Source organism: Danio aesculapii, chromosome 4, assembly GCF_903798145.1.
Source record: "Danio aesculapii chromosome 4, fDanAes4.1, whole genome shotgun sequence".
Classification (NCBI taxonomy): domain Eukaryota; kingdom Metazoa; phylum Chordata; class Actinopteri; order Cypriniformes; family Danionidae; genus Danio; species Danio aesculapii.
This window is the reverse complement of record NC_079438.1, coordinates 57,723,696-57,751,282: the sequence shown is the minus strand read 5'-3', so window position 1 is coordinate 57,751,282 and position 27,587 is coordinate 57,723,696. Positions and strand designations below refer to the sequence as shown.

At 37.2% G+C, this 27,587-nt stretch overlaps 1 protein-coding gene across 1 annotated transcript in view; it reads left to right on the top strand.

Annotated features, from left to right (window-relative positions):
• Nucleotides 1-27,348, top strand: part of frs2a (fibroblast growth factor receptor substrate 2a) — a 41,877-nt gene extending 14,529 nt beyond the window's left edge. Inside the window, exons 2-8 of the mRNA XM_056456232.1 lie at nt 14,581-14,675; nt 15,093-15,184; nt 15,512-15,698; nt 19,155-19,292; nt 20,174-20,334; nt 21,004-21,141; nt 21,806-27,348. Of these exons, the coding sequence (XP_056312207.1) occupies nt 15,119-15,184; nt 15,512-15,698; nt 19,155-19,292; nt 20,174-20,334; nt 21,004-21,141; nt 21,806-22,573 (1,458 nt within the window). The 5' untranslated portion in view covers nt 14,581-14,675; nt 15,093-15,118 and the 3' untranslated portion in view covers nt 22,574-27,348. The remainder of the gene's footprint in view (nt 1-14,580; nt 14,676-15,092; nt 15,185-15,511; nt 15,699-19,154; nt 19,293-20,173; nt 20,335-21,003; nt 21,142-21,805) is intronic.
• Nucleotides 27,349-27,587: the final 239 nt, after the last annotated feature.

Here is a 27,587-nt window from a genome sequence, read left to right as displayed (position 1 = left end):
GTCTTATTTGTTTTATTTCGGCTAGAATAAAGTCAGTTCTTAAATTTTTAAAACCATTGTAAGGTCAATATTATTAGCCCCCTTAAGCTATGTTTGTCTTGGATTATCTCCAGAACAAACCACTGTTATACAATGACTTGCCTAATTACCCTAACTTTACCCTAATTAACCTAGTTAAGCCTTTAAATGTGACTAAGCTGAATACTAGCATCTTAAAAAATATCTAGTTAAATAATATGTGCTGTCATCATGGAAAAGATCAATAAATCAGTTATTAGAAAGGAGTTATTAGGTAATACTTTATAAAAAAGTTTGTATTAGTTAATGTTAGTTAATGCATTTACTAACACGAACAAACAATGAACAATACATTACAGTGTTTGATCATGTTAGTTACCCATGCACCAGTAGAGCTTTATGTCTAGCAACTCCCCTGTCCCATGCAAAATACCCGTTTTATAGCACACTACAACCAGTGAAAGCTAATAAAAACCCCCAAATCTTCTTGTTTACAGCCTCAAATATTTCTTCTGGATGCCCGTTTATTTAGTCAGCAGGTATAAATAGCAGCTGCAGTAATTTGTAAAGCCGCGTGTGTTAAAATAAAGAAGCGGCATGGCACACGTTACAGTTACCCGTCACAGTTGAACATATCAATTTAATGCAAGCAAAACGTTCCACCGAGAGTGCATGTGAGGGCTTCAAATGGCTGTTAATGTGAGCTCTGAAGTGCTAGTTGAGAGCGTCTCCTGACTCATTCTTTCCAGAGCGCTGTTTATACTATTAGAATTCTTTACAAATGCAGAATAAGACTGGCGTGCTCCGGTGACCCGCACCGTTCCCCAAATGCAGATGCACTGAGTCACAGATTGGCTGGTGGATGACAAGCCTCTGCAGCTCAACGTGAAGGAGAGAGAGACTTGACTTTAACAATCTCTTTAATTACAACCGTTTTATTTTTCAACACATTAATGAAAAGTTAAAAAGGAGTGAAATACTTGTAACTTTCTTTTTTAAATATTTCCCAAATGATGTTGAACAGATTCAGCAATTTTTCACAGTATTTCCTATAATATTTGTTCTTCTGGAGAAAGTCTTATTTGTTTTATTTCGGCTAGAATAAAAGCAGTTCTTAATTTTTAAAGCCATTTTAAGGTCAATATTATTAGTCCCCTTAAGCAATATTTGTTTCAGATTGTCTCCAGAACAAACCACTGTTATACAATGACTTGCCTAATTACCCTAACTTTACCTTAATTAACCTAGTTAAGCCTTTAAATGTCACTTTAAGCTGAATACTAGTACCTTGAAGAATATCTAGTCAAATATGATGTACTTGTCACGTGTGCAAGCTAGTTGAGGGACAACAAGGTAGGATTCAAGTGCAGGTTTAATAAGAATAGTCGTGCAATGGTCAATACAGGAGTTGCTCTTACATATGGACAATCCAAATCATAATCATTAAGGCATGAGGTCAAAATAGGCAGCGATACGGCATATAACAATAAACAAGGCTAAGGTCAAAAACAAGGCATACAAAACAAAGAAACTCTAAAAGACTCGTTATGACAAACAAAGACTCAGGAATTTAATAATCTGTGTGTGGTGTATAATACTCCAAATGATTGAGTAGGGTCTATCTGCGGACTGCAAGACAGGGGCGTAACTTGCAGTATGTTAGAGGCATAACTTGACGTTATGGAGACCCACATGTTAAAACTATGTTGTCGGCAACATAGTTACATCAGTTATTAACGTGGGGTGGGGGTGTGTGGCGAGGAGTGGGTGTCGCGAATGAACCCAACCCTTAAGCCAACCATCACAGTTATTACGGTCTATAGCTACCACTAGTCTAAACCCAACCATCATCGTTATTGACATCTACACCTTCCCCAACCCTAAAACCAACCATCACAGTTATTAACGTCTATGGCTACTATTAGTCTAAACCCAACCATCATCGTTGTTGACATCTACACCTTCCCCAACCCTAAACCCAACCACAGTTATTAACGTCTATAGCTACCACTAGTCTAAACCCAACCATCATCGTTATTGACATCTACACCTTCCCCAACCCTAAACCCAACCATCAGTTATTAACATCTATAGCTACCACTAGTCTAAACCCAACCATCATCGTTATTGACATCTACACCTTCCCCAACCCTAAACCCAACCTTCAGTTATTAACGTCTATGCCTTCCCCAACCCTAAACACCACCATCATTGTTAACCCAACCATTACAGTTTTTAATGTACTGCCGCAAGTTGCGGAGGCTTTCATACTTGACACACTCTTCATTGTACTGTTATTTGCAACCACAGGGGGCGACTCCGAGTAGTCATGACAAAACAGATAAAGAAGTCAGCGAGTGGAGTTGCATGGTGGAGTTGCTAAATGAATTAATTTAATAACATGTCAAATGAATAGGTTGTGGATAAATTTGGATGAAAACAGTTGGTGAAAATTTTCTCTGTTAAGTATTTCCGCCATCTTGCCAACAACATCTCCTTGTGACATCTCGCATGGTTCAGTGGGATACCAATAACTGCAAGTTACATCTCCAACTTACAAGTTACGCCCCTTCATGTTACGCCCCTGTCTTGCAGGATAGACACATACACTTAAAATGATGAAGATGGTGATCGGTGACTGGTGTGGGTGTGAATAACATGATGGGATTTGTAGTCTGTTAATGTAGTTCACCAGCGATCTGCCAGAACTGGATCGCTGGTGATCGTGACAGTACTGTCTTCATGGCGAAGATAAAAGAAATGAGTTATTAGAAATGAGTTATTAACACTATTATTAACACTATGGTTCAGAAAAGTCTTCTTTTCATCAAACAGAAATTGGAGAAAAAAATATAGAGGCGGACTGCAACTGTATTAGAGCCTGTTAAGCCAACATTTACCAAATAAACACAGATTTCTGAGTCGCACACAGTCACCAAAGCCCCTCCTGTACCCCATTTCCATTCAAAACACTGAATATTATTATTATCATGTTTGTAATGTTTATTCAATCTCCACTCGCAACTCCACTAAAGATTTAAACAGAGTAATTATGTTTACATTTTCAAGTTTGAGAGAAGGAGAGAGTGTGTGAGAGAGAGAGAGAGAGAAAGAGAGAGATAGAAAGGCATTTTTGTCTACCTCTGTATCCACACCCTGTGCCCCGTGGAATGTGAACATTGTGCGGGGGAGAGACACAGTGGCTTCAGTCAGCGCACGCTTCGCAACACACACAGCCCACCAGTATATGTGTGTGTGTGTGTGTGTGATAAAGTCAGAGGAGTGCAATCTTACCCGCAGCGGTTGTGTTTGCAGTGAAAGTGTTTGACTTGTCGTCCATCTTTTCTCCGGAGGTCTCAGTGTGTGTCTGTAAGCCTCATGAAAGACCCTTGCCGAAAACATGCATGCTCTTGTTGACAAAAAAAAAATCAGTGGTTTAAATATTTAGGACTGCTGATTTGGAAACAAATTAAACTAATTATTATTAAATTATATGTAAAAATGTCAGCAACAGTAATAATAATAATAATTATAAATTTTTCAGTTGTTATTATGATTATATTTTATTACTACTACTAAAATATTCAACAGTAATATTTATTAATGTTATTATTAATATTACAACTAGACATGGGTCGTAACTGTTTCCAAGGTAAACCGCTGTTTGGAAAAGTCAAGGTTTTAAAATTTTCTGTAATACTGTCCTCAGGTATGTGCAACGTTACATTTTTTTTAAGACAACAGTATCTCCAGCAGACAAAAACCTCCAAAGATGCCATTTTAAATGGTAAAGAAATCTGTTTTTGAAACGAATAAAGACAACAGAAGTCAATAATTCATTAGAATTATTTAGCCGGACATGTTTACTGCTCCAAAATATTTTAAATCTTTCACAAAATAAAATATATTGTGCTCAAAGGAGAATTTTTCTTTGTATTGTACTCAGACATTTAAAAACAACTTACAGTAATCACAATACCGCGATACAGTGAAACCGTCATATTTTTATCCAAGGTTATCATAACGTCAGAAACTTATACCGGCCCATGCCTAATTACAACTAAATATAAGCATTGCAAAAATAAATATTACTCTAATAACATTTCATTTTAAAATAAAAAGATTATGATCTAATTATTATAATGAGATTAAAAATATAGAAAATGGAAATTCCAAGTTAACTTGATTTGTTTGTAGGGCTAATTTCTTATTTATTATATGTCAAAGTGACTACAAAAGTAATAATAATAGTTAGTATTATTAGTTTTGGTTATTGTTATGATTATATTTTATTGCTAATACTAAAATATTAATTAATAAAAAATATAATTATGATTAAAATTGTAAACTGCATGGAGTCACGGTGGAGCAGTGGCTAGCACAATCGCCTCACAGCAGGAAGGTCGCCGGTTCAAGCCCTAGCTGGGTCAGTGGGCATTTCTGTGTGGAGTTTGATTTGAATTGTAATTGAAAAGTTTGCATGTTCTCCCCGTGTTGGCGTGGGTTTCCTCCGGGTGCTCCGGTTTCCCCCCTACAGTCCAAACACATGTGCTATAGGGGAACTGAATAAGCTAAATTGTCCGTTGTGAATGAGAGTGTATGGGTGTTTCGCAGTGTTGGGTTGTGGCTGGAAGGGCATCCACTGAGTAAAATATATGCCAGATAAGTTGGCAGTTGGCTACCCCAGATAAATAAATGGACTAAGCTAGTTTACAAAGAAGAATTGTAAACTAAATTAATATTACAACTAAATAAAAGTATTGCAATATTAAATATTACTATTGTAACATTTAATTTTAAAATAAAAGACTATGATCTAATTACAATTATTAAATAATGGCTTGAGCAGTCTTACTGAATCAAAATGATTTTTAACATGATTTGATTTGTCCTGTATTTCACCATTATGTCAATAACAATCTTGATAATACATTCAAACACTCTGTGATCATGTTTTTGCTGTAGTACCACATCATACAAGACCATGTTTTAACTTCATTGTGCTTGCAGTTTTAATCATTGAATGCAGTGAAAGCTATATAAATGAATAAGTCTACATTTGCATGATCCTCACACTAAACACATGCAGACAGCTCAGATCAGTCTTAAAGTGCTGCAGGTAATGTGGCGTGACCTTTGAGAGCTGCTGTAATATGGTTTAGCAGGGTATTGCAGGATAATCATGGCCTGGCTGGTTATGTGGGGTGATAATTGCCCAAACATGCAGCAGGAATGAGTGAATCTCCACGAGCTGCTGACTGATCGCTGCTAATCCGTCCCATACACACACACACACTCTCGCTCTGCATGCATATGGAGAGAGAGATGGTCGTGGGCGAGTTTGTGGTGAAATATGCAGTGGGTGTCATGATGATCGCCAGTGAAATCATAATTAACACACTGTGAAATCTCGTCTGCAGTTGTGCAAACATGCCTGATCTACAAATGCTGTGAAAATCTTTGAACTGAACACAAGCGAGCTAGATTTAGGGTTGTGAGCATTTCTGATAGTTGTTTTGCTTGATTTATAGCATTAGTGGTCCATTTAAATGTCATATTTACATTGAAATTGAATGTATTTTTCTGTTCCATGCTGTTTAACAGAGTTTTAATGTTTATGTTTAATGTTTAGTTTTAATGTTCAGTTATAATAGCTAAATTCTTAAATAACATAATATATTAACAGAGTTTTAATAACTTTGTTTAGTTTTAATAGCTAATTTCTTAAATAACATAATATATTACTAGTTATTTTATAAGTTCAGCTTCAAGTGTATTTTAAAGGCTTATTCAGGTTGGTTAGGTTAACTAATTACTCTGCCACAGCTCTGCATAGTTTAGCTCCAATCACCTTCAACTCACACCTGCTTAATAGTCTCTAGTATTCTTGAACACCTTGATTAGTTGGATCAGCTGTGTTTGATTAAGGTTGGAGCAAAGCTGTGCAGAGCTGCAACCCTCCAGGAATTGACAGGGTTTCTGCTGGGTCTCAAAAACATCCCAAAATCAAAATTTTAGGCCTTAAAAAGTCTTAAATTTACACAAATATTGTGTTGTAGGTCTTAATTTTTTTTGAACAGGTCTTAACTTTTCTTTGTTCATGTTTTGCTACCTAATCTGGCCAAAACCCAAACAATCACCAACAATCCATCTCAATAAAACTTTAAACTTTTCATTTAAAAAGGTACTATTTTTTAACTTCATCATAATGGTTTTATTATTTTCCTTACATTATCATTTGTTTAAAAGTGCTCCATGTATTTACTGCTGAGGAAACTGACCTGGGCAGATTGTCGTGCATATATTTAGCTTATTATAGTTTTTAAATCTTTTAAAACATTTGTTCATTTTTTTTATTTTAAAGTAAATATATGTTGTAAAAAAAGTGTATGGATACAAGTAGAGCGTGCTTGTTTTTACACAATATTTTAAATATTTGGCTAAGAAGTATCTAAAATATTGTAATTTTTTAAATGCATGTATTATTGTATTATTAAATGGATTAAATTATAATATTGTAGTTTTTTTGATAGGGCAAACACGAATCTTTTTCATCTGGGCCATTTGAAATAATCCTTCATGAGTCTAAAATTTCATTCATAATGGTTGTATTCATAAATGTCTTAAAACTTAACTTGGTGAAACCTGCAGAAACCCTAATTGAGTTTGAGACCTATGAATTAGGACAGGGGTGGGCTAACTCGGTCCTGGAGGGCCAGTGTCCTGCACAGTTTAGCTGCAGCTCTGATCAAACACACCTGCTTATAGATAATTAGTGATCTTGGAGACAGTGATTAGCATGTTCAGGTGTGTTTGATTAGAGTTGAAGCTAAACTATGCAGGACACTGGCCCTCCAGGACCGAGTTTGCCCACCCCTGAATTAGGATAATTAGGAAAGTAACAGTGATCATTATCAATTATTAAACATTTTATTCAAACTTAAAAATAATAGTAAAATTGCCTTGCTCAGTGAAACATCACTTGAAAATATAAAATATAATGATAAGAGATAATAAAATAATAATAATAATAAGATATAATAATAATAATAATAATAAAATAATAATAATAATAAGAATAAGACATACTTTTTAATTCTGTTTATTATTATATATAATAAATGAATACATGTATATTAAATACATTTTTCTATTGTAGATTATATATTATCATTCATTTTCCTTCGACTTAGTTCCTTATTTATCAGGGGTCACCGCAGTAGAAAGAAACACCAACTATTCCAGCATATGTTTTACGCAGCCGATGCCCTTCCAGCTGCAACCCAGCACTGGGAAACACCCATACACACATGCACTCATACACTATGGCCAATTAAGTTTACCCAATTCCCCTATAGCGCATGTGTTTGAACTGTGGGGGAAACCGGAGCACCCTGAGGAAACCCACGCCAACACGAGGAGAACATGCAAACTCCAGAAATGCCAAGTGGTCCAGCCAGGACTCGAACCAGCAACCTTCTTGCTGTGAGGCGACAGTGCTAACCACTGAGCCACCTTTGATTATATATTGTATTATAGGATTTATTATTAGTACAGTTTTAAGATTGTTGAGATGATGAGATTTTCACACATTGTTATATATGTGTATATTGTATTGTTGTGTGTTAGGATAAGTTAGGATAATTAGGCAAGTTATTGGAGAACAGTGATGTTAAAAATTATTGTATCATTTTTATTTTAGTCTTAACTTGACTAAAAATGCTCCCATGCTCTGTTGCATCACTTAAAAACAATAATAACATATATTTTCATACTGTACACATATGTGATTCTTTATATTGTAGATTATATATTATAAAATGTATTATAAGTGTAAGATTGTAAGATTTTTAAGATGGAAATATTTACTTTCTGAAAACACACACATATTGTTTAACATGTTTACATTGTATTGTTGTGTGTTTGCTTTAGTTGTTCTGGTTGACGGCTGTTAAACTGCTGGAATGTGAGTTGTATGATTGCTGTGGTCACATGACCTCACATACCTGGGCAGGTGGGACTCATTCAGGCTCAAAACCGCCTCCACAACGCTGCGCCCTACATACTTCACTCATTAAATATACAAGACAAGTGAAGCTACAGTTCAGTGTGCTCACAGGAGGGGTGTGACGCATGCAGTTTGTCCACAGTGACTTCTGTGTGTGTGTTTGGCGTGTGTGGTGTAGTACATTAATCTGAGCGTGTGTAATAGGGCTGCACCCTTTTTTTTTTGCATTAAATATGAATACAGTTTAAAAGATGGTTTGAATAGCTCTATCTGATGGTTTTCTAGTGAGTCTAACAGTATTCAGGTGCAAAAATTCAATAGTCATAATGCAAAAAAACTTTTCCAATTCTGCTTTGTCTCGTTTCTAGTGCAAATATTTTAAATGTTTTAGGTAAATATTGTTTTGTTTTCACCTAATAATAAGTAATAAGTCAAAATGAAGAGTTTAAGCAACATTATAAGCCAATGGGGAATCAACACAATCTTATTTTTGCTTTAAAATGTAGATATTTGGACTAGAAACCATTCGAAAAGTCTTATGCTGAGTTCAGACTGCATGATTTCCAAAGTAGTGGCGTCACAGATGTTTTCACATGGCATGACTGTCTGGGCTAGCGTTCCGTCGCTGCTGTGTTTACACCATAGACTGTAAAATATATGGACGGAGTATCCGTGACGTCACCCATAGGTTTCTGAACACTGCAAAAGAAGCTACAAGTAGGCGCGGCCAACCGTCGCCATTTTGTTCACGCATCATCGCACCCACGGCGGGATACCAAACAAGGGCAAAGAGGCGGAGAGTGAGTGGAGCTACAGACACCTGCTGGCACTTTGCTTAGACCTGGCAGACAGACTTTACTTTAGGAGAAACGCTTGATACTTTATTTCCTGCGACTCGTTTGTGTTCTGACCACATGTGCTTGGCTGTACACTATATCAATAAAGTGTTTAGACTTTTAAAAACACTGTAGTCATACATTGAGCCACTAAACATTGCTCTTATGACGTTTTTCTACAGGAGGAAAACGTGAATTACGTCCAAACACTTATAGTCGATATAGTCTGACGATATAACACGATATAGTCTGTGTTAGTAAATGCAAGACTATTGATGAAATCCAGGCATGACACTGTATGATAACGCTTCAGATGACTGTTCTAGAGCCTACAGCTAATCAATCTGTCACATTCTGGAGTGCTTTACGGGTCTAAAGAAAAATATTAATGATAAATGATCTTAAATAAAACAAATACATTTATAGAGATGGTATACAAGTATATAACTTTACTCACATGGGAAACAGAGGTCACATGAATGGTTTGTGAGCACATTAAGTGCACACAGCATCCCATATCATCTGATAATTGTAAGAAATAAGTCCAAAAGGCAGCTGACTGTGTAAAGCCACATAAAACAACACAAAAATACGATGAATATGCCGAGATCATTGGCTAATCTGCCGGATTCAGCTGAGGTGAAGTGACGGCGACCAGCGAGACCTAGCTGTCACTCAAGTGGCCACGCCCTTAATTATGCAAACTTAATATAACCTAATATAAAGGAAATGGATGAGTTATAAAAAAATTCACCCCCCTCACAGTTGTCATGGAGGGTAATAATGGCTATATGAACCAAAATCTTTGTACCAGGCTGTAAACACCTTTTTTTCTGCTGTAAAGTTGGCCATTCTAGCAGTGGGCTCAATTGAAATTTGCTCTATTATGGAGCCAGGACTAGCGGGATTTTGATGAATTGCAGTTTTAATTACTTCCGTATTGGCTTCCCGAGGGAGAGCGGGAGGTTGCCACTTGGTTTACACTGCAAGATGGATCGACGAAAGGGGGTTTCACACTGCATGACTTTACAATAGGAGAATCTCCGACATCATTGTCTCGGTCCGCAAACTATATCTCAGAACCAAACACATGCGAGAGGTGACATGAAAACACGACGTCATATAGTAGCCTATATTAACTAGCCTACATAATGAGAAAGAAGCCTTTAGTGGGGTAGAAAATGAAGGGAATTAACAATCTCTCCTCAACTTTTTTCTTTTTCGACCTGGTTGTGGTTCTGCTCAGATGACATGTCAAACAGACACAGGTGCTCCACTAGTTTCTCCTCCATTTCTTGTGTCCAAATAGACTTTTAACATTTCCCCCAACATCCCGCTGACCTGCAGATACCCACACTAGTGGATGCTGCTCTCATTGGCTGTAGGTAATCATCGATGTTACTTTCCATCAGAACCCATTTCACATGGCATGATTTTGAATCGCCGACAGCCCGAGGTCATTAGCATGCCAAATATCTGACGGGTGTCAACGATTCATCTGCGATTCTCTCAGATCGTGTCTGATAGTTCACACTGTGTGATTGTTACTCACGTGCACGAGCACTGATTTGCCTGTGTGTCCAGGCATTTGTCTGCGATTTCTCAAAACCTGTCAGCGAGTCAGTCAGGGCTAAAAACATGCAGTCTGAACTCAGCATAAGTAAGAAAACCTGTTTTTTTCCCCATAAATTGTACAAACACATCAAAACATCATAATTTTTGTGTCCAAATGTTTTAATCTCTCTAAAAATGCACATTCACAGGCCTTAAAAACACATGCACATGATAAACTCACTCTATTATGGTTAAGTTATCAGTAGCTCCTGGTTATTTTTAATCCAGACTCAACGTTGCATATCTTGTGATGTGACTTTTGCGCATGCGCACATTGCAATATCGATGCTGAAACGATATATTGTGCAGCACTGGTGTGTAATGAGTGTTAATGTCTGACGGTAAAGCAGCGAGCGCTTTGTTTCCTGCAGGACGATCCGCTGTAAACTAGAGCAGAGCTTTACTGGAGCTCATCAATTATTCAGCTCTATCCTCATGAGTGGCCATAATAAGCTGAGCTGCAGGTCATGCCGCACATTTAACAGCATCTGTTGCCTTTTTTGTTCCTGTTTATAGTAATTTGAGCTTCTTAAAAATCATCGATCATGTTTTGCACTCTTTTCAAGTGTGCTAATTGAATAAATAAAGCGTTGATGTGATTTTTATGCATTATTTTAAGATACATTTGCTTTTAGACTTAAAAGTTTTGAATGCATGAACACATCTTAAAGGGACAGTTCACTCCTCAGTTCACAGTACGTCCAATTTAGTTCATCAATTCCCCTGTAGCGCATGTGTTTGGACTGTGGGGGAAACTGGAGCACCCTGAGGAAACCCACGTCAACACGGGGAGAACATGCAAACTCCACAAAGAAATGCCAACTGACTCGAACCAGCGACCTTCTTGCTGCGCCACCCCAATATGTCAATTTATTCACTGTAAAAAAGTTATATGACAAAGTCTTCAAAGCAAATGTTTTTTATGTTACTTTAACTTAATTTAACAAGTTGATCGGATTTCAGCACAGTTGTTTTAGCTATACAAAGTTTAACAATATTAGTCAGTTTGTCTGATTTCAGTTGAGATGATTCATTTGATTTAACTAAAAAAATTAAGGCAGGATGATTTTTTTTGTGTTATGAAGTGAAACAATCATTTTCTGTGCAAGAAACTACATTAATTACAACATTATTACCTGATATTAAAGTAAGCAAATACAATGTTTTGGGTGAACTGTCCCTTTAAGTAAAATAAAGTGGCGCAAAACACACTGTAGGCCAGTGTTTCCCAACCCTGTTCCTGAAGGCACACCAGCAGTACACATTTTCAAAATCTCCCTAATCAAACACACCTGAATCAGCTCATCAGAACATTGGAAGAGACTTCAAAACCTGAAATGAGTGGGTCAGATAATGGAGACATCCAAAATATGTACTGTTGGTGTGCCTCCAGGAACAGGGTTGGGAAACACTGCTGTAGGCTACTCATACAGTGAAAAACTTAGAAAAGAATTAGAAAGAATTAGTGTCAACTGAACACTAACTATTTAAAAAGAAAGCCTAGGAGCCAAAGAGAAAATACACAGTGCAATATACAGTACACAAATCAGAATCAGAATCAGTTTTATTGCCAAGTGTGCTTCACACACACAAGGAATTTGTTTTGGCTACAGAAGCTTCCAGTGTACATAAAGTGACAAGTGACCAACACAAAATAAATCTGAAAAAATAAAATAATAATAATAAAAAATGATGAACATTAAACAGATGCGGTTAGTGAAGAAACCTGGATGTTGAGTTGTATGTACAGATTGTTATAAATATACAGGTTATAAGATGCTGTGTACAAGTGCGAATGTAAAAGGTATTGCATTGTATATTGATATAAGGTGCTGTGTACAAGTGCGTATGATAAAGTATTCAGACTACAAATTAAGACTACTAAATGCTTATTGTAATGCCAATTTGCTTAATGTGTAATTTAGCACACTGCATATTGTATTGTGAGACAACCTGCTTGCCTTTGGCCTATGCAGAATATTTTACCAACAAAATGTATGAATTAGGTAAATAACAGTTTCTTAATTTAATAAGCGGGTGGAAAACTTAAAACATGTGCCAGAATAGTTGGCGGTTCATTCCGCTGTGGAAACCCCTGATAAATCAGACACTAATCTGAAGGAAAATGAGTGAATTCAGAACTTTTTGCACAATATGAAGAGAAAATAAATGCACTACACTGCAAATCAAGCCCTCTAATACAGTAGTTCTCGGACTTCTTTCACCAAGTACCACCTCAGAAAAAAATAGTCTCTCCAAGTACCACCATATTAACCAGTATTAAAACACAGTAGCGTAGAAGGCCTAATTAAGCAGCTACAGCTCTGCACAGTTCAAAAACCTGGCAGATTAATTCCTATTATTAAGATTATTTATTATTGTCAGCCACTTTAAACATTACAAATAGTTTAAACATTAACAATGCACTGTGCTTACATGTAAAAAAAAAAAGTTTAAATTAAATGCGCTTCTAAAAGTTAATTAAATATGGTACTGTTCTTAAAAAGTAGATTACTGTACTTAAATGTATAGTATTTACATATAGTAGCCCAGTGTTTCCCAACCCTGTTCCTGGAGGCACACCAACAGTTCATGTTTTGGATGTCTCCCTCATCTGACCCATTAACTTCAGGTTTTGGAGTCTCTTCTAATGCAGAGTTTCCCAACCCTGTCCCTGAAGGCACGCTAACAGTACACATTTTCATCCTCTCCCTAATCAAACACACCAAAAACAACTCATCAGAACATTAGAAGAGACTCCAAAACCTGAAGTTAATGGGTCAGATGAGGGAGACATCCAAAACATGAACTGTTGGTGTGCCTCCAGGAACAGGGTTGGGAAACACTGTAGTAGCCTGTTCATCAAAACCTGGAAATGTTCCTTGGACCTTATAAATATAGGCTATATGTCATCATATCCATATGAAACACTTTTTGATAATTTTTTAAGTAGATGTTGCATGTATATATGACTTATTTGTATATTTATGAAATCTAAACATTAACTTGTATTTTAAACATATGTAATATGTGTAACTTGTATTTTATATATTTAATAATATTTAAATTAGAAATTAGATCTGCTTACTGCACGCTTAAAAGTCTTTGAACCCTACCTGTCAACACTGGGATATAAAAATATGGGATACGCGCCCAACAACCGTTACACATATGGGGAGGAGATTAGCTTCAAATGATAGAACACATAACAAACATAAAATAAAGGGTTTAGCCTATTAAAATCTATTTACTGATCACATCGGTGTTATCATATGCGTCAAAGGGTTAAAAGTGTGTTAATTTTTTTACTTTAATTATTCATTGATTCCTCTGCGTAGCACTAGGCGTACACGTACCACAGTTTGAGAACCACTGCTCTAATAGGATTCACTGATATTGGAGCTTCGTTGACTTGTCAGCAAACAAACCTGATGATAAACTATTTAACCTGCTTCAAAATGTTTCATTATTAATTATTAATTATTAATCTTGAGATTCTCTGGTCTCGATTTGTGAAAACTGGCAAAAACGAGATGTCAGTCTGCATCAGAAACGAGCTAATAAAATATCAGGGTGGCCAATCCGATGTTAGAGTTGTCCAAAGTAAAAGCTTCTCAAAACACGTGTGAACCTGAAGCTTGTTTAATTATACAGTAAAGACCGATGATTTGCATCATGCAATATTGAGTGCGGGACCTCTGCATGACCCCTGAACCACAGACTGATGATCTGAAACACACACACACAGCACACGAAAACATCCCTTTAAAAAATGATGATGAGAGTGTTAAAAACAAAACTAAAGCGGTGACATTTTTCTGGAGATGCTCATGGAAATGTGTGCATGAATTATGAAGGTGTTTAGCGCGGCTGTGGGACTCCACACACTCCAATACAGTGCTGGCTTTAAATCTACTGTGCTACATTATGGTAATAAATATAAGTGTAAATGAGAAGTAACACACTGAATATTGTGTAGTATAATAGTATGTAGTGAAGTGTGTGTAATCAGTTAATGTATGTAGGTAAATGTGTAATGTATTTATTTATGAAGATTTATTTTGAATGAATATGTGTGTTTGTGCGTGTGTTTTTGCTGCACAGGAATCTGATGTCTGTGGCTCACACACGCAGCGATGTTGAGCTGTGAGGGGTGTGTGTGCCTGCCAGAGCGCAGCGTCATTGATGGCTGGGTGTAGGTGAGCACCACAGCGCTCTCTGCTGGACCTTAACATCATACACACATCACACCCACACACACATACTCAAACACACACACTCATACACACACATACTAATATAAACTCAAACTCACTCAAAAACATACTCATACACACACTCTTACACACATACTCATATACACTTTCATGCACACTCATATACACACTCTCTGTCTCTCACACACACTCATACAAACACACTCATATATTCTGTCTCATTCATACTTACACATGCACACGCATGCACGCACACACACACACACTCATACATTCTGTCTCTCTCATTCATACTTACACACACACGCACACACACACACACGCACACACACACACACACAAACACACACACACACACACACACACACAAGCCTCTAAATAAACGGTCTGATGTCACAGGGGTCCAGTGGTATGTTAAAGGCGCAATGGGGAGCTGCTGTAGCTGTCCCGATAAAGAGATCATCCCTGACAACCATCACAACAAATTCAAGGTCAGCACACACACACACATACATACATACAAACATGGTAGAGACAGTCATTCTTGGACTTGTTTTAAGGGGAAACTCACTTAATTTTAGCATGTTATTCCCTAAAACAAGACCAAATGTATTGCTTGTCTAGAAAATACTTCTTGATTTAAGGATTTTTAGATATTTGGATTAGATTTGGATTAGAAACAAGACAAAAACTTTGAGTAAGAAAAGCAGTGTAGAAATTGGTTATTAAACATTTTATGTTTAAAAAAAATGCATTGAGAAAGTATAGAGGTGTGTAGATGCTGACAGTGCTCTCTCTCTCTGTGTGTGTGTGTGTAGGTGATAAACGTGGATGATGATGGTAATGAGCTGGGCTCAGGTGTGATGGAGTTAACAGAGGAAGAGCTCATTCTGCACACGCGCAAACGAGAAGCCGTCAAGTGGCCGTATCTCTGTCTGCGCCGATACGGCTACGACTCAAACCTCTTCTCCTTCGAGAGCGGCCGGCGCTGCCAGACTGGACAAGGTGAGACTCACGGCTCACGCTATACCACACTTGTCTCTACTTTATAAATATATGCGTTTCATTTTGGGATGCTCATTTCGGTTTATTTCACCAACCGACAGCCGCAGCTCGTTAACCGAATATTAACCGTTAACCGAGAAATATTCCTTCTTTTTCTTCTCGGCTTAGTCCCTTTATTAATCTGGGATCACCACAGCGGAATGAACCGCCAACTTATCCAGCAAATTTTTACGCAGCGGATGCCCTTCCAGCCGCAACCCATCACTGGGAAAATATTAAAATATTATTTAATGAAAAAAAGATTGACGTGTCTATTTTGTGACACATTAAATATTTTAAAATACTGATTTATTTTAACATGCGAACAGCATAACAGAACATTTTCACGCACCTGCAGTGTTTCCGTCAGCATAGAAATAAAAGAATAAATAACAGGCCAGCTCTAGATCTTTTTCACTTACATGACAAATTTACACTACAAAACCAAAACACTGACTGAATCCTTTTTAAGAACCGGCTTATTAACAGGCTTATTTATTCCAATCACGTTTTTTTCTTCTGTCAAATAAAAATATCAGGCTATTAAATGCCATTTTAATTAATTCTTCATTGTTAATATTATGTCACAAAACCCCTTTTAACATTTTAATAGAAGTCATTAGTTTAAAGATTGTCATAATGACTTATTTCCGCCATCTCACTGGTGGTTCATGTGTGCGCGCTGCCAGTGGAACCTTAGGGCTCGTATGTTGACTATTTGTAAAGTATAGGCTACTATAGCATATAACAATTACATAAGAGATTGCATAAATTTGCATACATGTTTTACAAGCTATTAAATGAAAGCTTCAGTTTGGTGTGGAGTTATCATTATGAAAAAAAATCAAGAACACATTGGATTTGTTTGATTTGTAGATTATGTAGGCTATTGTAAACAATTATACTATATATATATATAACTAAATAACAAATTGTCCAAATGGAAAAAAATGTTGGTTTGTTGGTTGTACACTGAATCATCAATAGCCTATTTATTACGTTTATGACGCGGCTCCTGGCTGCACAGAGGCGATCAGCATCAGCGCTGGTTTGTGTCAACTCGTGTCAAACTGTGACCAGAAATATCCGTCTTTCATTTTGCTCCTTTGACAAAATACGTCTGTCGGCACCGTGTGGTTGCACGTGTGACCATCCCGCAAGTTAACAAATATTTGTTGCACATCAGGGGACGATCATGCTTTTCTGTTCCAAAAATGCGAGGCGCACCACACTGCACTTTATGTTGACAAGAAAAAAAACAGCGCGGTGCTCTTTTTTTATGTCACTATAGGAAACGACTGAATCAGCTGGTCTGTTGTGCGCGAGTGTTACTGTCCATGTTGTAATAATTGTGATATATAATAACATTGTGATATTTAAGATTTGTAAAGTAATACAGCTCTGGATAACTTTAAACAGCGACCACAAGTCTCTGCTCCATCATTAAAAGTTATCCGTCATCCTGACAACACAAACACTGCAGGCACCTCAACAGAAACCCTGCTCTGCTTTCATTTGATTAAAGAATGACAAAGACGCGACTGACATAACGTGCTTTTCTGCTCAGGGTTGAGTTTTATTTCAACCGCGAGCACACAGCGCGCAACAGCATAACGTGAGGCACACAGGGTGCATAAACAGCGCAAACACTCGCGGCCGTTAGTAAACCATTCAACGCAAAAAGCGAGTTTGGTGATCTGCCCCTTATGCAGCCAATATATAATAAAATTAAATATATACAATAAAATATATAAAATAATATCTATATTAATCGTTTAACTGATACCATTAATCGGTTACAAACGCACCCTTTCGGTTAACGGTTAATCGGTGTTGTCATTGCCAGTGGAGTTGTGTCCTCTGGCGATCACTTCCTGCAGTTCGTGCCGATTGCCAGCGGGGTTTCCCATATGGGAGACCACAGCTGAGCGAACTTCAACTCCCAGAAACCCCTGCGCTCATCAACACTGATAACAGCTGACAATACTATGGACACAGACACAGCTGTGCTCATTTACACTGATTACATGGACTGTAAATGCACCTCACGTTCATTCATTCAGAGTCTTGTTTCCCACGAACATTACAAAGCGCTTTCCTGGTTTGTTTTTCCCGTGTTTTGACCCTCGCTTTGTAAGTTTGTTCATCCTTGTCTGCCGCCTGTCTTTTGATCATCTGCCTGTATTACTGACTACGACTCTGGATTTCCTGTATACACCTGTTTGCCCCTGTATTGACCATTGCTTCACTGAACTTTCCATTAAACCTGCATTTGGATCCGCAAGTCTGCTCCCACTGTCTCCTTCGTTACAATCGGTTATTGTGAGCATCCCTAGCTTTATTGTTGAAACAATCCGTTACGGATTGTCCCAGTGAATATGAAGTGAGAATTTTGGGTTGTGTGCGGGCAGCTTAATATGTGAAAATGGAAGGTAATTAAGCTCTTATTGTAGGTAAGGACAGGGATAATAATAATAATAATAATATATTTTATGTATAACGCGCTTTTCTAAAACCCAAAGCGCCTCCAAGAAAGTATAAACAACAAAGCACAGTAAAACAATAAAAAAATACAGTAAAAAAAACACAGTAAGAATAAAAGATATCACAAATTAAAAACCTAAAGTCCTAAAAAGATGAGTTTTAAGTAGCTTTTTAAAACCGTCCAATGCATTCCTAATGTTAGTGGAAAGAGCATTGCTCAGTTTGGGTGCATGGAAAGAGAACGCCCTAACTCCCATCGTGCTGGGTTTGTAGCGAGGCTGAAACAGCGTAGGACCAGAGGCAGAGCGTAGACAGCGAGAGGTAGAGGAAATGGATATCAGGTCACAAATGTAACCTGGAGCAGAACCATGAACCACTTTATATGTTAAAATCAATGTCTTAAAATCAATACGAGACTTGACGGGCAGCCAGTGAAGCTGTTGGAGTATAGGAGTGATGTGAGACCGAGACGATGTATGTGTCAATACATGTGCTTCAGAATTTTGGATGTATTGTAAAATCTTGAGAGAATTAGCTGGTAACCCTTCGAGAATTGCAAAAATCCAAGCGAGACGTGATAAAAGCATGGACGAGTCTCTCAGCATCAGGCCTCGAGAGGAAAGGATGTAAGCGGGCTATATTTCGAAAGTGACAAAATGGCCGTTTTAAATGAGGCTTCAGGCTAAGCTGGGAGTCCAGGAGAACTCTAAGAATACGCACCTGCGGAGATGGTGATAAGGCAGACCCATCAACCGTTAACTCAAATTCACCACATTATAATTTTACTTATATTTTTAAGTTGGAATTGTTTTCTGCACAAGCACTGTGGTCAACGTTTGTTGTATTAACATGTGCTTTACAAATAAACTGAGCTTTAATCTTTGAACATTAAACTTTACTCAGGAAGTTCACACTTCAGCGTTTTCTCCTCAGGGATATTTGCATTCAAATGCGCTCGGGCCGAGGAGATCTTCAACATGCTGCAGGACATCATGCACAATAACAGCATCAGTGTGGTGGAGGAGCCTGTGCTGGAGCCTGAGCTTCCTGTGACGCCACACACACCCACTAGTAAGAGCACACACACCTCCAGTTAGGGCAGCACTATATGTCCTTTCAGCATCGATATTGGAACGAGCAGATCCGCAATTGCAGGACGTCCAATGTTGAATTGGAATTAGTGTTCACCTGCGGTCTGTTCCAAGATGCTCGATTAGCTGGCTAGCCAGTTAAGTCTTAGGTAACATGAAGGCAGCTATCACTCTTTTCTACCATGGTTATATGGAACTCTTGAGCTGAGCTACCTTCAGGATACCTAAAAGTTGGTGCAAACTGAAAACTTCATTGGTTTCATAGTACAGGCCTTTGGAGCCCCCGTTTGTGGGGTCACTGCAGAATTTAACCATAATGGCGTAAAATTGTATCATCTGCATATGTTTTTAAGGCCATTTCAAGAGAAATTAAAGCATTTTGGCAGAAGAAATTTGACCATTTGTAACTTTAATAAAGCTGATTTAACCCTGACAATGAAAACAATTTAATTTTACATTCGATTATTTAATTTCTTTACCATAAAAACCATAAAGCACTGTTTAATTCACTTTTAACTTTGCTCTACTGTATTTATCTATGCTTGTGATGACTTTATTATATATTTCATGCATGATTCTCTCCACTACAGAGTCATCTAAATCAATCCAAATTAATTTTTTACCTAACAGTGGTTTTTAAGCCATCTGTTGAAACTGATATCAATATATATCAATATATATATATATATATATATATATATATATATATATATATATATATATATATATATATATATACATAGCAGTAACATGAAATATTGTAACGTCATATTTTTGGCACCCTATTCCTGTCCTCACATACATGCACACACACACACACACACACAGAGCTGCTGCTGACCCCTGCACTGCTCTCTGTAGCTGCAGGTTACTCTGTTCCGACGGTGGCCAATGGGATCGGCCGCTACCCATCATTCGATGCCTCATCGCGGCCGTCCAGTCGCCATCCTTCAGTGGGCAGCACTAGACTACCATCAGTAGGAGAAGAGTCGACACACCCGCTGCTGCTCAACGACGAAACGGTACACACACTCACACACGCATATGTACATGCTTGTTTGATAATATTAGTCATTGTTTTATTATCTATGTTACATTTTATTATGGTTTATTCAACATTAAATGTATTATATCCTGTGTGCAAACTATACATTGACGATCGGTGGAGGGGGCAACTTTTTTCTGTAGACGTTTGGAAATACATGCATGGGGGGGATGAATAGTGGGTTAGGGTGTGACGTACCTGAAGAGCAGGGAGGGAGGTGGGGGCGGGATTGGGGGTGGGGGGGCTGCGCTACGTATCTGAAGAGCAGGGAGGAATGCAGTGGAGAGGGGTGTGATTTACTGGAGATTATCATTAGTTTGCGAGCATCCAGGAGTCTCTGGATAGGCGGGAGACTCTCTGAACTTCACAGAGACTTGGGATGTCTGTTAATATTATACATTTTTAATTATTAATATTTAAGATATAGATCAAAGATCAGAAAAGGCTACTTATTAACAAAAGGATATAAAATAAAATTATATCCTGTTTGTACAGTTGAAGTCAGTATTATTAGCCCTCCTGAATATTTATTTGAAAAATTAAATGCGTGACCATTAAATGCGTCACGTGAAAAGGGTCCATGATCACATTTTTATGAGTAAACAAACCTATTTTTCCCGCTATTATGAATGTCATGTCTGTCTAGGTACACACATACGTCAACACTACAGGACTGCAGGAGGAGCGGCGCTGTCGCAGCACAGGCCACACCCCTCTGGAGCCCCAGACATCCAATCATGAGAGCGCAGCGCCAGCGTCGCCCAATGAGCAGGAGCCTTGTGTGGTGTGTAAAAATTATATAGATAGCAGAAGTCAACTTTTTTTATTAATATATATTTTTTTCAAATATTTCCCAAATACCGTTTAAGAACAAAGAATTTTTCACAGTATTTCCTGCAATATTTTTTCTTCTGGAGAAACTCTTATTTGTTTTATTTCAGCTAGAATAAAAGCAGTTCTTAATTTTTTCAAAGCCATTTTAAGGTCAATATTATTACCCCCCTTAAACAATACTTGTTTTGGATTGTCAACCAAACAAACCACTGTTATACGATGACTTGCCTTGCTTTACCCTTAATAACGTTTAACAGAATAACATTTTAATGCTGCTGACAAATCTTACTAGGCTTACTAATATGCATTATCAGTCACCTTTGAGGTATTGTCTGTCTTTTTTAATGAATATCGTGTGGTTTGTATTGTTCTGTTAGTCTTCTGTTGCTAATGGACCTAGTGTCTGGAAAATAAAGTTGAACATTAATATGGATCAATTAAAATATTAGCATTTTAAAAGCGTTTCATTGCCTGATATATGTACATGTGATGACAAATAAAATAAAGTACAATAAAGTTTAATATAATCTAATCTAATCTAATCTAATCTAATCTAATCTAATCTAATCTAATCTAAACTAATCTAATCTAATCTAATCTAATCTCTTTTACAGGTGCTGGAGCCTGAAAGTGTGAAGTTTGTTTTAGGCCCGACGCCTGTGCAGAGACAGAGACAGCAGCAGGAGACGGGCGAGCAGGCGACTAATACTGAACACACTTCACACACTCCTCCTGTAAAGACTGTAAACGGCAGCGCAGGCCTTGTGGTGGACTGTGACACCGGCTACGACAGCGACGAGCGCAAAGAGACATCATATGAGCATCATAATGGCATTTCAACAGGAGCCAGACGCATCAGACCCCCCGTCCCGCTGCCAGACGCATACAATGCTAACAACTCAGCCCAGCGGCGAACAGCGCTGCTAAACTATGAGAATCTGCCTGCATTACCGCCTGTCTGGGAGATGCGCAAACCGGATGAGGACGAACTCAAATCTCCATCGCTGAACGGATTTCATTCACTCGACCCACAGCATAATTACGTCAATACTGAGAATGTGACGGTGCCGCTTAGTGCACATAAACACAACTCTCAGCCGAGTGTTTTTAACTTTGACCTGCGGCGGCTTGGAGTTGGTGACCCGCTCCGCCAGCTGAACTACATTGAGGTGGAAATGGACAAAGTGTCGGATTCTAGTGGCCCTCATACGCCTAAAACACCCACTACACCTCTGCCGGCCACCCCTACAAGGAGAACTGAGCTGTATGCTGTTATTGATATTGAACGTACTGCTGCCATGTCCAGCCTGCAGAAAGCACAGCCACGGGATGATGGGACGTCCAGAAAAACACGACACAACAGCACTGACCTGCCCATGTGACCCGCACTGACGCCGATGTACAGATCAGTTCATCTCAGCAAAAACCCTCATATTTCTGATTGAGTTCACAACTTAGCTTTTGGTTTTAGTGTAGTGGAAAATATTTGATAAGTAGGCAAGCGTGTTACATTTTAAAGAGATAGTTCACCATAAAAATTACATTTACTTGCAGTTTACTCTCCCTCAAGAGGCTTTAAACCTAATTGAGTTAAACACAAATTAAGGTATTTTGAAAAGTTTTACTATGGAAGTCAATGGTTACAGGTTTACAGCATTTTTCTAAATATCTTCGTTTGTGTTCAACGCAAGAGAGAAACTTTGCTGGAACAAAAGGGAGAGTAAATGATGACAGTTTGCATTTTTGAGTGAACTATACCTTTAGGATCATCATTTCTCATTTATATTATGATTTGGGATATTCAGGGTTTCTGCAGGTTGTAGAAAAGTCTTAAAAACTTTCCCTTCTTCAGTTTCAGAAAGGTCTTAAAGCAGGGTGGGCAAACTCGATCCTGGAGGGCCGGTGTCCCTGCATAGTTTTGCACCAACCCTAATCAAACACACCTGCTTGTAGCTTTCTAGTGACCTTGAAGACACTAATTAGGGTGTTCAGGTGTGTTTGATTAGTGTTGGAGCAAAAGTCTGCAGGGACACCGGCCCTCGAGGATCGAGTTTGCCCATGCCTGTCTTAAAGGGATAGTTCACTCAAAAATGAAAACTTACTGACTATTTACTCTCCTTCATGTGGTTTTACACCTTTGATTTATAACCAGGCTTAACTTATTTGTTGCAAAATGGTAAATAAAGTAGTTTTCTTAGAAACTAAACAATTTAAGTGGGTTTATGTCTAAAACAAGGACAATTGTCTGTTAGCCAGGTTTCCAAACCTTTCTGTTTGAATTCATTCAATGTACTTGTTTTAATCATAAACTTGCACTGGTATCTGATTAAGTTATTCACTAAACACTGTGAAACATCTGTAAATGAAACATTTTCTGTATTTTGTGATGCATGTTTTTTCTGTTATTCATGCTTTTAATTTGCAATTTAGGACTTAGATTTTTCCTCCAACATCTTTTAATGATATATATATATGTTGGTGTTGAAAAAATAAATTCTTATACAATAGCATTTATCTAGTTATTTCAAACTACTAAAATGTCAGTAAAAGTCACTTTGTTAAACTGTAGAGTTGAATTTTCAACATCAAAAGTCAACAGAACAGAGATCAACATCCCATAATGCAATTCACAATTGTAAATAAACACTTCATAATCACAAAATACAGAAACTGTTCATGAACAGATGTTTTTACAGTGTATGTATTTAAAACAAATCTTAACTTTGTCATCATAAACCTGCAGAAACTCTAATATTTTCAAGATATTAAAGTTGCTTCAAAATCAGATGCCTAGAAAATATGGAATGGTGTTTTCTGGAATGCCGATTCCAATAATGTTCTAGAACATTCTTCCAGAATGCTGATTCCAATATCAAAGTGTTCCTGAATGCCGATTCCAATAATGTTCTAGAACATTCTTTCTGAATGCCGATTCCATTAATGTTCTAGAACATTCTTCCGGAATGCTGATTCCAATATCAAAGTGTTCCTAAATGCAGATTCCAATAATGTTCTAGAACATTCTTCCGGAATGCTGATTCCAATATCAAAGTGTTCCTGAATGCCGATTCCAATAATGTTCTAGAACATTCTTCCGGAATGCTGATTCCAATATCAAAGTGTTCCTGAATGCCGATTCCAATAATGTTCTAGAACATTCTTCCGGAACGCTGATTCCAATATCAAAGTGTTCCTGAATGCCGATTCCAATAATGTTCTAGAACATTCTTCCTGAATGCCGATTCCAATAATGTTCTAGAACATTCTTCCGGAACGCTGATTCCAATATCAAAGTGTTCCTGAATGCCGATTCCAATAATGTTCTAGAACATTCTTCCTGAATGCCGATTCCAATAATGTTCTAGAACATTCTTCCGGAATGCTGATTTCAATATCAAAGTGTTCCTGAATGCCGATTCCAATAATGTTCTAGAACATTCTTCCTGAATGCCGATTCTAATAATGTTCTAGAACATTCTTCCGGAATGCTGATTCCAATATCAAAATGTTCCTGAATGCCGATTCCAATAATGTTCTAGAACATTCTTCCTGAATGCCGATTCTAATAATGTTCTAGAACATTCTTCCTAAATGCCGATTCTATTAATGTTCTAGAACAATCTTCCTGAATGCCGATTCCAATAATGTTTTAGAACATTCTTCCGGAATGCTGATTCCAATATCAAAGTGTTCCTAAAAGCCGATTCCAAAAATGTTTTAGAACAGTATTCCGGAATGCCAATAACAGAGTTTTCTGGAATGCCGATTCCAGTAATGTTCTAGAACAGTTTTCCGGAATGCAGATTCTAATAAAAGTTTTCCAGAATGCTGATTCTGGGGTTTTCAGAAGGCTGATTTCAATAATATTCTAGATCATTCTTGGAATTTGCATTCTTGAAAACTCTTCCATATTCTTAGGTATCTGATTTTGAATCAACTTAAATATTAATGATAAGGTCTGGTTTGATCTTATGCTAGATAATGTTCACAATGCAGAAGATCTTCCTACAGTGCTCAGCATAAATGAGTACACCCCCTTTTGAAAGGCTTTTCTCAGTGAATATGGACAATAATTGTTGCTGCATTTAAACAAAACAGTTTAGGGTTTGGGCTTCTACTTTACAAGTAGAAAGAAAATACATTTAAATTCATAAGTTATTGCAAAAAAAATTTCATTTAAATTTTATATCTTTTTGACGTTTCTTTAGATTTTTCCAGTTTATTACATGTGTATTTAAGATTTCCCCTCAGCATATTAATTTAGGCACTCTAGTTTTTGCACTGTGTTCTTTTTGTTAGATTTTTGTTAGATGATTTGCTTTAGTTTTGTCTTTGGTATATTATATATTATTGTAAAGCATCCTGTAGGAAATCTGAATATAAAAGAGAGATCTGTGAGGGTGAACTCATTTATGCTGAGCACTGTAATATGCATTGAAAAATGAGTTTAGTTTTCTGGTTACAGACATAATCTTGGGTTTGTGTTGAAATATGAGCGGCTTAATGAGATGAACTGTAAGCATGTATATATTCAGTTTAGTAACGTGGGTCTCAATCAGGTCCAGTTGTAGAAACACTACAGCGCTCAGCCAGACCTCATTCACCAATGCTGTGATGTTTGACTCTCCTCTTCACTAATACACAAGTGTTGTGTGCTCCTTTGTCAATGTAAGTCACTCATTTTGCACTTGAGAGCAATAACAGATGCTCACTACGGTATTCACACGCTTCACTTCGGTCACTTTAGCCTCAGACATCTCAGATCTCAACAATCCCTCAAGTGTTTGATGCTGCACTGTAAAAAATATGTTCATTCACAGTTGAAAATAGTGTTTACTGTTTATTTGCGGTTGTGAATTGCATTATGGGATGTTGATCTCTGCTCTGTCAGCTTTTTATGTTGAAAATTCAACTCTGCAGTTTAACAAAGTGACTTTTACTGACATTTTAGTAGTTTGAAGTAATATAATGTATAAGAAATAATAGAGAAATAAGTCTGTAAAATAACAGAGAATGTATGTTAAGGTGTTTGTAGTGTAATATACAACACCATCCCAGACAATAGAGCACTTTAAACTATTAAATATGTTCATACAAGTCACTTTTACAGATTTTTCAAGGTTAAAAGTTGTTGGACGAAAGATCAAGCTCCCATAATGCAGTTTAAAACAGAAATAAATAATACAAAAATAAAAACACCAAACACAAAATGTGGAAATCGGCCAATTCGTGGACATTGTTTACAGTGTACATGTACTTTAATGCAGTTTCAGCTGTAGATTCACTACAGTTGAAGATTATTGTCATGTTTCTTTAGCTACACTGTAACAAAAAAGTTGACTCAACTTAAAATCTTGAGGCAACTTGCTTTGTTGAGTTGACTCATCTTTTAACCCAAGCACTGCACTTGACTCTATTTAAGTTGAGTCAACTCAAAAAGCTCTGCAGCAACTTGCAATTTTAAGTTGTCAGCTTTTTTTTTTTTACAGTGATATCGATAATGGACAATATTGACTCCACACACTCATTATTGGACAATATAAGCAGCAGATCAACTCAGAGCTCATTTGTTTCCCTCAAAACTTAAACAGATCTCATACATGCATGCATAAACTAAAAACATACACAATTCATTCATTCATTTTCCTTCGGTTTAGTTTCTATTTTAGAGGTCGCCACAGCAGAATGAACCACTAACTAATCCGGCATATGTTTTAGGCAGCGGAAACTCACATACACACTCACATTCACTCATACACTATGGCCAATTTAGTATTCAGTTCATCTATAGCACGTGTGTTATCCTCATCACCCAGAGGAAACCCACGCCAACACGGGGAGAGCATGCAAACTCTACACAGAAACCCCAACTGACACAGCCGGGACTTGAACCAGCGACCTCCTGGCTGTGAAGCCATAGTGCTTATCCACCGTGCCACCCCAACATGCAAGATATTTATTAATAAATTTAATTAGGCTCTAAACATCGCTGCTGGACAATATTTGAAGAAAATAAATGCTCTTTTCCAGTTCACTTGTATTTCTCCACTTTAAAATCCATAAGTATTTCAATAATATTTTCTCAAGATAGCTGAAATATTATACATTTTTTGTTTACTGGCAATTTAAAAAAGCAGATTAAATCAGGGATTAATTTGACCTCAGTTTAAAGAAATAATAATAATAATATATATATATATATATATATATATATATATATATATATATATATATATATATATATATATATATATATATATATATATATATATTTATAAATAAATTCCCGATGAGATTTTTCCAATTATAGGTCAATACTAGAGTAAGATATAAAAAGGGCATATTTTTTTGTTCAGCGTAAACATGTAAACACATAAATGAATATTATAATTAATA